This window comes from Anarrhichthys ocellatus, unplaced genomic scaffold, assembly GCF_004355925.1.
Source record: "Anarrhichthys ocellatus isolate YVR2014 unplaced genomic scaffold, GSC_Weel_1.0 scaffold24, whole genome shotgun sequence".
In the NCBI taxonomy this organism is placed as follows: Eukaryota; Metazoa; Chordata; class Actinopteri; order Perciformes; family Anarhichadidae; genus Anarrhichthys; species Anarrhichthys ocellatus.
In genome coordinates this window covers 5,643,996-5,657,276 of record NW_022280054.1, presented here as the reverse complement: position 1 = coordinate 5,657,276, position 13,281 = coordinate 5,643,996, and the positions used below count along the sequence as shown (strand labels likewise).

The window sequence follows — 13,281 nt, the reverse complement described above, 5'->3', positions numbered from 1 at the left end:
AATTACAATGGGTGCATGACTACATACACATGTGCTACATGCAGAATATGGAGAGGAGATTTTGCTGTTTGCTGTACGGAGGAGCGAGTAGTGGAGTGTAGTAGGTTTTTGCCCCAGTGTGTTAATCTGTCCATGCTTATACAGTATCAGCGTGTGAGATAGGCCAACAGGATCAACAGAGATGCCACTGTGATAAATCAGTCTGCAGAGTATGGTGACGCTACATTATATGGTGTGTTGTGTGCACTTTTAGAAACAGCAACCAAGAAGCCTTTCACCAGATTTATTCCAAGAAAGAAAGAAAAGATCTCAACATTTCATCCATAATGTCCTTGTTCATTACATCTGAAGAAGAACAAGACCACCAGCACTCAGAACTCAACAAAAAAATAATAATTAACAGATGACAGGATTTAGTCCTCAGTATAAGCATCATGTATACATTTCAGATTAATTTGGGCTCTTATTTGTTGTAGAGTATCACATGTATAACCTTAATACACATATGATTTTCTTTCATCTCCTCTATCTAAAAGTCTAAGCTTGGGGTTGTTCAAAAATGGTATGAAAAAAGGAGGATGCAACCACTTTAAATACATTACAGAATTGAAATACTTCCCATTGTAGTAATGACAATCAAGTAAAATTTCTGTTTTTGAAAACTTTGATATTTACAGCAAATATATTTTTGCCACTTTTAATGATTATGTCACAGGTGATCTTTCATTACAATGATGTTACATCACAGGTTAGAGTCCCGCTGTTCTGTGACGATGGGAAATAGATTGGATTCATACTTCCTGAATGACTCGCAATTTCAGACCAGTCATGATGTATCAGAAAAGTTTTATACGAACGCAGCCCTCAACTTTCCTCCAACATTAGAGAACAAAACTAATTTAAGGTATGCCTGTTTTTCTCCTTGCAGCTTGGCCAGGAAGTAGAAAATGTTTGCTTGGCACATTTAACCCTGACTCTCTAAAACAAACGTAAAGGGACAGATACACACTCATAGACCACTGTCCTCGGTCTGGACCGTCAAAAGCAGTTTGGATTAAAAATTGTCACAGCCATTCTAATTGTTTTCCATGGAAACATTGTGATCTAACACTTAAATGTCTTTGGAAACTCAGACCTAATAATAAGTTAAGGTATTTACGTAACAGAGGCAGACACTTCATTTTGCACGTGAAAAAGGCAGGTACATATGAAACAGTGGTTTAAAAGTAATATAAGTGGGGAAATCACATGTGACAGAAAGAGCTTGAGAAACAGAGAGAGTCTACAAACATATCTGTACGCCCTTTAAGAAATTTATTGTAAAAAATAATCAGTCCATGAAGCAGACGAAGGCAGATCACCGATGCATATCCCGATGTAGGTATAACACAAACATCAAACCATTTTTTCATCAAGGACGAAGGTTATTTGGGTAGCACTCAGCCTCATGAGACCCTGTCAAGAACAATTGTATATTTAAATACTATGATTGCAATATTTTCATTATCGACTGAAGAAACTCGAGCAAGATCCCTTGAGGTGTGTGTCTGCATCATCACTACCAACACCAGCTTTGTAAAGAGCGGTTATACTGAATGTTCCCCTCTTTATCGCAACTACCTCCAGTCCTTTCTCTCTCTCTCTCTCTCTCTCTCTCTCTCTCTGTCTCATCTACTCACCCACTCATCCATCCACTCATTTGTTCACTCACTCTCATCCCTCCACACAGCCTACATACAGTAGTCCTGACTATTACAGACGTTTCTCTTCGTGTAACTATTCCTTGGTTACGTTATCCAGCTCTGCAGCATTTCCTATAAAGTAAAACTGAACATGGCATATTGCAACACAACACCCAATGCCCCCCCCCCCCTTTATTTTATAAGAGGTACAATCTGAGAACTTAACTCTAATTTTTCTTTCCTTTGGGGTGCAGCAATAGTGAACTGTTGATGCTATCAGGACTGAGCCATTTCTGTGATGGCTACATCTCTAGTTCTTTCTTTAAAACTATTTTCGGGTGCATTGAGAACAAAAAAAAATAATGTTGTGTCTGCCTATTATCCACTGGTGGTTGTATATATAGCTTAAAATTGAAAGAAGTGAACATGACATCTGAGGTCTTCACACAGGTATTTCACAAATATACATCTTTTGAGCATTGTGATCATTCATTCACCACATTGATACTCAAACTATGTCTATAACAAATATACAACATACGTACTAAACAGACTCTTTATTTCAATTTTCATATATTAAAAGCTCTAAGAAAGGCAGCAAAGATGCGCAATAAGGCAGATCCATATGACACACTCAATGACACACTCCATATAACACGCTCTACTCTGGCACATTTACACTAACAGATGAGATGGATCTTTTAAAGGGCTTCGGTTGCTCTCTATCTAAAGTGGTTTATGATGAAATCAGGAATCTAAAAAGTAAAAGGAAGTGATAACGGTGCAAGGTAGTGGGAAGGATGGCAGAGAAAAATAAATTGGGGGGTGCGTCTTAGGTCATGAGCGACCTTTGTTCGAGGTGTAGATGCATACTTGATGCAGTGACGAGCATCGGGTTTTTAATGTTTTATGCATGGCGTGGGGTATTATGGCCAGGGATCTGTGACTAATTGATCAGTGATTGTCAATTTGTCCCTTAAACTTCCCCAAAAATGAGGACAAGTAAATAAATACACACAAGGATTATAAGGCTGTGTAAGTAAATTAACTAAATCTCCCTTGTACAACGAGGAATTAATCAAATATATTTTTGAAGAGCCAAATACAAAAATCTGTTACGATGGTATAAAAATGGACCGCATTGATTTCTTAGCCGTGGAGAAACCAACACTGACGAAGATAAAAGGAATAATACGTGAGGTGTCCATATAGCATGCATTCAAAAGCATCAGATGAGGGACTATGGCAGCTGCTTGTGTGTGGACAAAGCTGAGCCATTGAAATCAATATAAGCATTTATGAAACATTTTACAGAAAGTAAATAGCACTTTATCTCACTGTTACATGAAGTTGAAGTAGTCTTTTTCCCATAAGAATTGTTTTTTTCCTCTCTCTGTTGTGTGTCTAAACAGTATGTGCATGTACATTTGTGTGTGTGTGTGTGTGTGTGTGTTTTTACAATCGTAATCAGGATCAGTACTGTATGAATGAACCTGTAACTTGTGGTTAAAAACTTTTTTTCCCCCAGTATAGCTGCTGAAAAACATCAAAGTCACTACCTTCTGCTTTCCTGAACTGGAGACACAAGCAACATGTGGCATCTAATCACTGAACCGGCTCAGATGGATCCACTCGTTTCAAATCCCTTGTCGGATTCAGTTAGTTTGAAACTTTGTCCTGTCCCTTCTGCATGGCCTGCTAAGCATCTAAGTGATTGACAGCAGAGAGATCCCTCCCTCTTAGGTCGCTAAAAAGGTATCATCGACCTCTTATTGGACCACGGAAAACTTCAAGAAACCGCCAGCAGCCCGCTGATGTCACTGACCGCTTCCTCCTTCTGCATCTTCAAGGCAGCCATTGAGGCAGTGGTCGTCGCTCCCGAAAGCACCCTGGGACTGCAGCAGCTCATACTCCTGGTCCAGGAAGTCTAGGCTGTTGTTGCTGGGCAAACCACGGATGGAGAACTTATGGGACACTTTCGTCCACTGCTCCCGATTTGCCGCCACTCTCTCGTACAGCTCAGTGGCCCCAGGTATCAGCTCAGATAAGAGCCTGAAAGGACAGACGGCAGTGGTGAGTTAGAAGTTATTGTGATACTTTGTCAAGTTAAGGCTTCCACATCATTACTTTACAAGAAGAGATCTCCAATGTGCTCAAATCTAAGTAAAAATTATATTTTAATTATATATTCTTTGGACTTAATTCATTTTATTCCAATGTCTTGCATGTTTTATCTTCAACAGTGTTCCATAGTGTACAGCATTTCATTTTGTTAATCTGCAACAACTGATTTGTTGGAACAGGGTGCAAACACAACATTAACCTTCAAAAGTTAATATTGCAAATATGTTAAAAACCAACTGCTTACATGTTGTACCTACCCAGCAGACAATGATGTTCATTTGGAGTCATGTTTCTGGCCACCTGACTGAATGTCAGACCAATGTTTACTCTCTTTTTAGCTCTATTTTGCTCCTTGAGTTAAATATCTGGCTATGTTCACCAACTTGTTGCTAACTCTGTCTGTCTGCTGTTTGATACTGTTCTGGGTACTGGGTAGCGTACAGTGAGTTTATCAGGGATTTTTTTTTTTCTGAAGACAGCAGCCTGCCGTAGCCACAATTTCAGCTGATGTGAGCCAATCAAAACAGTAAATTAAACCAAAACAATGAGCTGAAAGATGCTGAAATAGTCTTTACAGCTGATGGTGTGTTTGTAACTGCAAACAACCCTTACACATTAGTCATTTGAGCCATTGTTGATATGAAAAATATTGATTAGAGCACCCTTAAATGAGATTCCTTGAAAATGTTCAACTCTCTCCCTGTGTTCAATACTTGCAATGTGTGGGCCAAGGTTGGTATTGACCCTAAGACAAAGTGATATTTGATCAAAGGTTCAGGGTAGGGAGGGTGTAATGTTTCAGCTCTTTTTACGCACTTGTAAATGGGCATGGCGATATGTTCCATGAAGCTTATCTGTAGTTCGGGGATGTACGCTTTCTCTCTGTCCATCATCTCACTGGGTCTATTCCCCATGGCTTTTTCCTGCACAAACACACAATACAGACAGACATGAGTAATGAGCACTCTATTGTGTAAAATGACACACACACACACACACACACTTCAGCCACTTAAATAGTTTCGGATGCCATTTAACAGCCAGTGTACACGGACACATACCAGATCTCCTTGAGAGAAGAACTCTTTATAAATCAGCTCCTGTGGACACAAACAGACAGACACCTGTTATTGCTCGTATGGTTTCTTATTCACAGTGACACTGATTACGTTTTACTTAAAATACAGCTCACTTATTTATGTAATGTCACACAACAAAAATGAAATATGATTTCAAATATTCATTAATGGCATATTTTTTGGACAAACCAACTGTCAGTTCAGATCTTTGGATTTTCATTTAAGAAATATAAAAATGTAATGTTACAATCTACTATCTAATACCATAATTCCATATTTGATGCCAACCTGTCTGTGTTTTTAGTTTCTCGTATTTGCAAATATTACTGTAATTTGACAATGCTGAATCACAAGAATGATGTAATCTAAGATAAACGTCATTCCCCTTTATGACATTTCAGTATTTGATGTGATTGCTGTTTTGCCATTAATCCTCCTGCATTTTCTGACTAGTGAGAAAATAATTATTATAAATAATATAAGCCAGGCCATGTATTACACAGAAATGTGTTTTTGTGATTTGGGAGAAAGGATTACAGTGCATTTGCTGTAGGTGTTTGGAGATTTAGGGTGTAAGATTTAGGACAAGGGTCAGGGGGTTGGTGCTGAAAAGGGGGCAAACCAAGATTAAACATAATCCTAAAATGCAGTGCAGTTTCACAGAATAGAAAATAATAGAATATAGATTGAGAGGTTGTTTCCAGCTGTATCAGATAAGAATCACATCATCTATATTGCACTGCTGAAATGTTGCTACAACACTCTGGAGAAGCGTCTTGCTACTGCATGTCAACTAGAGACAGTTTACAAACTGTCTGAAACTGAAGTCCTTTCACTACCTCATACCAAATCTTTTTTTAAATGCAGTGTGCAATGTGTGCTACACTAATTACTCAATATAAATATGAATAATTCCTTACATTACTAGGGTAATTGGACTGCAATACTGAGACATACTTACATGATTGTACACAGTATACTAGTCAAAGGGTGTAGCACAAACCCCAAACAAGGCCGTTCAGAGGACTAAGAACTAAATACATGTGTGCCGATTCATATATTGTTCATTATTCCCCAACTTAAAACTAAACACACTTAGTTAAATGTGTGGTTACATATGTAAAGTTATAATGTAAAGTGTAGATATTGGTGTCGACTGTGAACTGACAGCAATCTTGCGTGTGGTTTTCCAGCCCTTGGTTTGGTCCGACAGGTCACACGATGTCATCAACAGGCACAGAAGCATCGAGCGATGGTTACGGTTTTTTCGGTTGTATCCGTCTGAAACAAACACAGGTAGAGAGAATTACTCGTTCTAAGCTGAAATTACACACTTCCTTTGGCAGTAAAACAGAACTTTGTGAAGATCTGAGGGAAACCACTGTTGATGACTCTTGACAACTTCACACCACTGTACAATTTCAGATTAAAACATTTAACTGAATAATATTCTCATTTTTTTTAAAACTCATTGCATTTTCAAGCAAAATGGACTGTCACTATGTGATAGTAGATATTGATGATCAAAAACCACAGCTGTATGTCAGGAACCAGCAGTTTGTGTAAGAAGAAATTATGTTAAAATTCATGTTAACGCTGCAGATTTTCCATTCTGTGTTTGGTCAAACAATTTTTGTCCGTGATTGACAAGTTACACACTCTGTGGTGCAAGGCAATCACTAACTAATTAAAAAGCTTATAATGTCCTTCAATTACTCAAACTACAGCACACAATTGATTCCACTGAGGAGACATCCACTCAGGATAACCTATAATTGGTTGCATTCAGGCGAAACAAATCGCTGGGCAGTAGGTTACAGCCAATTATTTTATATAAGAAAAGAGAAAAGCAACTGTCTCTTCAAAAGGGTTAAGAGTTCAATAAAATAAGAGGATTACTCAGAATGATGAATGCTGGAAATTTGAACTCAGATCTCTGAAAAATTAGTCAGGAAATAATGAAAATCTAGAGTCATTATGTGGCTTTTGGGTGGTGCTGTGAAAAGGAGCCAGCAGAGGAAATGTACAGTCTGTATAATTGTCAGTGATTATTTATCCAAAAGAAATTGACAGAAACTTACCTGCAAACCTACAAAATGCTTTCCAAGCCTCCCTCTGCTGTTCGGGGTCGTGAGTTTCAAGCAAAAGTAGAGATGTGGCTGTGCATACTGAACTACTGTTGCATACGTACCATCAGCCATCTTCTGCAAGTCCTTGAAAATGCGAAGGTGGTGAGCCAGGTCTGTCGCCAGAATGACGTCTCTAATCAAATCCAGCATGCGCGTGTAGTCCTAAAAAGAACATGAAAAATATTTTTTTGGTGGGAAAGCAGAACGAAGTAAATGGAAATGAAGAGTGAGAGACAATTTGTACTGTGTGAATGTCTTTCTATATCTTACCTTCCTGTTGAACTTATCAAAGATGTTGCAGCCGTGAGTGTTCAGAATGGCGATGGCCTGGGCAAAGTGATGTCTCTGTCGTGGCAAATAAAAAGCATAACGGCATTTGAAAATGCAGCTTCTAAAGGAATGCTGAGTCATGTCAAAGCCAATTCATATGTGTCCCAGTGCCTCATCACTGCTGCGAAGGAATTTAAATTTGAATTTGACCACTAGGTGTCGTACCAGTAAAAAAGCAACATTAGTAGATCACACGTAATGAAGATCACCAACAAGGAAGGAACAAATAAATATAAGAAAATTATATTTTTCAGTCTACAAAAGTTAAATTCAACATGCTGCAAATTATAATGAACTCATTGATGCCATATTTAGTGGTGGTGTGGACTGCTTAATATTCAGAGGGGATACAAAAATAGAAACAACAAAATCCAGTACAACACAACCTTTAATTATGGCCTCAGGGATAATAATTCAATAGTATTACTTATGGCAGAACTAAACGGAACTACAGTGGAGGGTGTACATGTAATGAATATCAATATAGGCACAGATCCCTCGTGTTGTTATAGCTATGATAGATTTCCAGTCCCTGTGATGTGATGTAACTGGTTGCTAGTTTACCTCCATCACAGATCCCTCCGAGCTGTATAGAGCAGCCAGCACAGATTGCTGAAAATAGAAACATACAAAAGAAACACAATCCTTATTAAGTACACATCATATTGATTCAAATGAAACATTATCCTTCAGTAAAACCCTTCTCTTGAACTGTCCTCGTTATGACCTTTGTTGCATAACGAGAGTTGGAGTGTGCGTCATTTAGGTGCTGGAGGGTTATAGTGATTATAGATGATTATAGTGGAGCAGAGGAACATGCTTCTAATCAAAATGTCATCTAGTGTCTCACTGGGGCAAATTCACAGATGGGGAGAAACACAGACTCTGATATCACGATGAGCTTTTATTGATATTCTCCATCCTGAGCATCTAAAAGTCAGTTTATAGTCTGCTTTTTAAAGTGCAGATGCAGTGCTGTTCTACTACACTCTATTCAGGAGGTTTATTCTCTCTAATAGTGAATCAGTCTTCTTTGAAAATGTTAAATTCAGTATATTATGCTGCTTTACTATTTGTCCATGATTCAGGTTTCCGTACACACCATTGCAGTTTGAATGAGAAAGTTGGTTTGTCCTCCTTATACAACCGTAGAATGGAGTATTGGTACATTTTTCTTTGTAAGGCACAAACTACTATCTATCTAATTATCGCTGTTCTTTTCTGACGCCTAAAACATGCGGACAATTCCTCGAGCCCGCATCGTTTATGGTGAAAGTGATTTAAACGTTTTTGCACCCTCATCTTGGTGTGAGTTACAGAGACACTTTGAACTAAATTTTATAAGAATGAAAGATTATAAAAACAGGATTTAGGACTATTTGAACACTGAACGTACATGTTACTAAATGACACTGCTAATTAATTGGTTGATGCAATTTGCGGTTTGTTTTGAGACTGTTACTGTTAAGACTGAATTTTTGTTGTTGTTGTTTTTTTTAACTTTTTGCTGTTTTGGCCAGCTGTCCATTGGACAAGAGATTTTAAATCTCGATAGGACTATCCTGTATAAATAAAGGCTAAATAAGAAAACAAATAAAGCAGAAAAATAAACATAATTTGTGCTCTTACTGAGACGACTTGGAAAGAATTGTTGGTGCCACGGTGGTCCAGGTCATGGCACATACAGGAGACAAAGAGAGCTAGAATCTCTATATCCCTAAAAAGAGAGGAAAGAAGGAGGATTAAGGTTAGAAACAACTAAACGTATGGCTACTTGTGTCCCTGGAGGGATGAGTGTTATATACGTACTCGAGGTAGTTGGACAGCCCTAGGTTTTTGTAGAGCAGGTAGCAGAAGTGTGAGACAGAGAAGGCGTGCATCCAGTTGTGGTAAGGAGGGTCCCTGTAGCCTTTCTTCACCATCAGACAGAACCTGACACCAAACAGTTTGATTATCACCTACAACACAGCGTGCAACGGATGCTGCTTATAGCACGTAATCAAGTGATTTTCCAGTATATAATTTCTTTATAAGCTATGCAGCGGTTTGCTCTTGTTTCTTTCTTTCAATGCTGAAGAAGTAGCACCAGAAATTGTCCCTACCAACCCGCCCATCCACAAGCTTCATTTGACAAACTCAATTAATTTTCCCGCTCTACTAATCAATTCAGACCAATATCTTGTCAGTTTTGTTACTAGAGCCATTTACTCCAACGCACTATAAAGCAGCTGACAAGAATGTGATCACGGTAAAGGATTCGACAGAGTGATAAAATAATTAAATCGCAGGTAAGGAAGAGTGAAAAATGAACAGCAAATCAGAAATTATTCATCAATGCAGACTACTTAAAGTAACTGGAGGACACATTCATACACACAGGCTCTTATATTCAGTACATGAATTGATGGATTTGTCAGACCTGGCGAGAGTATTCACGTCAATCTTGTATGTGTTGATGAAACCCATGTCTTCAAACATGCTGAGGATGCACTGCAGACACACACAACAGGATCAGTTACATTTTTTTTTCTGTTTGGCATCCTCCACCTTGTGTCTCGAATCCCCCTCAGTCTCTCTCTTTCTCACTTGTCTCTTACCAACGGCGTGTTGTCGTCGGGTAGGGAGCGAGGCGTGTACGTGAATTCGGCAAAGCAGGGGTGGATCTCCATCACGGGTTCAACCCCCGTTACCAGCATCTTAGTCACCTCTTCCTCTGACACCTGCAACATACACATACTGAATCATATTGAGTAAATAATACGGACGGTGTCAGTAAATACAATGCGTCTGAGTGCGAGAGTGAGCGAGATGTACAAATGTGATGTTACCTTCATATGGTACATCATCATCTCATTGGCCAGGTGGGACCTGAACTGAGCTTCATGGACTCTCTTGTAGAGCAGAGACTAGAGAAACAAACATGATATTATAGTAACATTACACAGTTTATTTATTTTCACACATAACTGGCTACTATATGATGTAGAGTCCAGTTACTAGACCAGTAGTAGAACAATCTCCTTATTTTTCTATATATTTAAAAAAGATAACTAAGGAGGCTGAGATGGTGTTCGATCTGTGGCATCCAACAGAGCTTGATTTCCAAACAGGGATAAATAATTTGCAACAATATCGTCTGCTTATTACAGATCATCCTGCTGAACCCATTTTTGTCCCACCCCACAGCATACTGTTGCCTACACCATGATACACAGTGAGCATTGATACATAATGCATGTTGTCCTGTTTAAATGATTAACGAGCTGCCTAGCAGGCAATTCTTTTTCCAATCAAATATCTTTACAGTCTAGAGATAAACTTCTAATAATGACCTGCAGTCCTTCAAAGGTCACACGCTGCAAGAGGTGCTTAATATGAAGGTGAATCGGAAATGATGCATAAAATATCACCACAGCTGTACTTTCTGTAGCTGCTCTTCTTTTCCTTCCTTAATCTATGGTCTCTGCTTGAACTCCATCTCCATTACAGTGCCTTTCTTAAGGTACATTATGTTAAATCAACTGTAAATCCATCATATTACTCAATCGATCGCAAGACTGCTTTAATATTTCTACTACGTTCTTGTAAAAGGTGAGAGTTGCTGCAGTGATGAGAAATACGATGACAAAGTTGGATCATCACATTGTAAAAAAGTAGTTTTGCAGCAAATGAAAAAAAAAACCTGTTAATGTGAGATTATCACCACTGGGTTGTTGAAGGTTCTGATAGATTTAAAATCAATGTCAACAATAAAAACCTTGACAATACAACACAACAGCCTATCTTCATCATCGTCTTGGTGAGCTACATCCACTAGTGTAGCTGAATGTGTGTCAATGGGTTTGCAGCAGTCATCCACTGCCTATGAACTACACCATAAAAGCCACTCAGGTCCATCACAGACTGAACGTCTTTAAATTTCCCTTGAGCCTTGACCGAGCATTTTGCTCCCACTGAACGGATCCCATTTTGCAGACAGGATCGATCTTTCTGACAGCACTAAAAAAAGATCTACGTTACGTAGAGACCGAGGACAGATACACTTTAACTTATATTCTAAACTTTATTTCATTCCTCCCATGCAGTCAAACTTAATTAGAAATTATTACGGTGCATGGAACTTGCAGGGATTGAATTATTTATACATTATCATTGCTGCTAACAGATAATAAGAGAAAGTGATAGAAGCCGTCTTCTATTGTAAAGTGAGACATTTAAGCTGTTAATTAATTTGCAACCGATTATGTTTATCTAGCAACTGTGTAGTTTATGTACTTTATGCTTAATATGCTCGGTTTATAGCTTGGCTTATTTGTTTCTCTGGTGTTGTGGCAGAATTGAATAAATACACTGCAAACTGTTCAATGGCTTGTCCCTGACCAGCCGTCTGTGGCTATTCAATATACAGAGTCAGAAAATGAAATGGTTACAGAGAGTCAGTTATTTCTGCAGGTAGAGACTTACATGGGCGAGGCTGATACCACAGTAGATGGAGAAGGCCGTGGCCAGGTCCTCGTCAAAGCGGTTGAACCACGGCCCGTTCATTTTATTCACCAACTCAGCCACCCCAATCACCTCTAGAAGATGGAGGGTTTAAAGAAAATTGGAAGAGGACAGAAGTAAAGATTGAGAAAGGAAAGGGAAGGTGAGACATTGAGGGAGGCAATGAGTTGAAGAAGGAAAGTAGAGAAAATTGATGGCGGAGAAAAGTAGAGAGTGGAAGATGTGAGTCAAGGACGGAAGGAAAATGAGGCACAGAATGCACCGGTCTGAGGTGCAGAACAGACGTTGAATCAAATAGGGTTGCTAACTTAAATTAATTTCACACTGAAGGTGAACCTAATTGCACATAAAAAGATTTTGAATTCAAACTCTTAACCTGACAGTTTTCTATATAGAGGCAAATCACAGAAAGTGTTTCTGCTTGGATACAGCAAGAAGTAGGGAGCAGCATCAAAGTAATGCAATTTGTAAGTATGGAACACGCTGAGGATGGTTGCCTCTTCAATCTGCACTTTATGCACTGTAACATTTAGGAGAAAAGGATGTGATGTAACAACTCTTTGTGCTATTCTGAGAGAGCACATGTGTGGAAACAGCTTCGTTTTTTAAAAGGAGAGAGGAAGAGTAGGTACGTGCTGTACAGGATACTGGAGGAGCAACTACCAATAGTGCAATGAAACTAAATCTGGTTCGTTATTATATTATCGGTAGCCTCGCTATTGTATTATCAGTGCATTACTGGACTCTACAGCGGCAGCTGGTCACCTCCCTTTACAGATGGCAGATGTCTCCACATTGTATTTAAGTACAGTAGGAAAAACCTTCTACGCTCCGAGCTGCTGAAACAGTCTGCTGAAAGCTGAATGTGTAATATCCTTAAACCTGACACCTTGACTAATTAGATAATGGCCATAAAACACTTAATTACAAATTACCTATATCTTTATATCTTTTATTATTGTTTTCTTGTTTTTGTCTTTTATCTATTTCATTCTTTGAGTCTAATCTAGTCTCCAACTTGTGTCCCTAGTTAATATTTCTGTCACCTGTGAATTGCACTAACCTGCATGAGAGGTGCTTTATGAACAAAGTTTTGTCAAAAAAAGAAAGTTGTGACTTCTTGTGTATGTTGAATGAAGTAACTTCTGTGTTGTGTATGTGTGTGTGTGTGTGTGTGTGTGTGTGTAAGTCATTGCTGCTATTACCATTGTTTTCATCTTTGATGGGGAAGCAGAGGATGTTGCGAGTCTTGAAGCCGGTGCTGTCGTCCACACCGCGGTAGAAAAGAGGATGGGAGTAGGCGTCCTTTATGTTCAAGATCTGACCGGTGGTCGCCACGTGACCTGCGATACCCTGATCTGCTGGAATACGAAACTCCTTCTGCACTCACACACACACACACACACACACACACACACACACACACACACACAC

The 13,281-nt window shown here is 38.9% G+C and overlaps 1 protein-coding gene across 3 annotated transcripts in view; it reads right to left on the bottom strand.

Moving 5' to 3' along the window:
- Positions 1-268: 268 nt before the first annotated feature.
- pde2a (phosphodiesterase 2A) overlaps positions 269-13,281 on the bottom strand; it is a 135,166-nt gene continuing 122,153 nt past the window's right edge. For all 3 annotated transcript variants that reach the window (XM_031860913.1, XM_031860914.1, XM_031860915.1), the window contains 14 exons: positions 13,053-13,227; positions 11,809-11,921; positions 10,173-10,250; positions 9,942-10,064; positions 9,764-9,834; positions 9,154-9,276; positions 8,974-9,061; positions 7,909-7,956; positions 7,285-7,359; positions 7,077-7,176; positions 6,054-6,166; positions 4,868-4,906; positions 4,623-4,729; positions 269-3,734 (listed from right to left, as the gene is read on the bottom strand). In XM_031860913.1, coding sequence (XP_031716773.1) covers positions 3,500-3,734; positions 4,623-4,729; positions 4,868-4,906; positions 6,054-6,166; positions 7,077-7,176; positions 7,285-7,359; positions 7,909-7,956; positions 8,974-9,061; positions 9,154-9,276; positions 9,764-9,834; positions 9,942-10,064; positions 10,173-10,250; positions 11,809-11,921; positions 13,053-13,227 — 1,488 coding nt within the window. In that variant the 3' untranslated portion in view covers positions 269-3,499. The remainder of the gene's footprint in view (positions 3,735-4,622; positions 4,730-4,867; positions 4,907-6,053; positions 6,167-7,076; positions 7,177-7,284; positions 7,360-7,908; positions 7,957-8,973; positions 9,062-9,153; positions 9,277-9,763; positions 9,835-9,941; positions 10,065-10,172; positions 10,251-11,808; positions 11,922-13,052; positions 13,228-13,281) is intronic.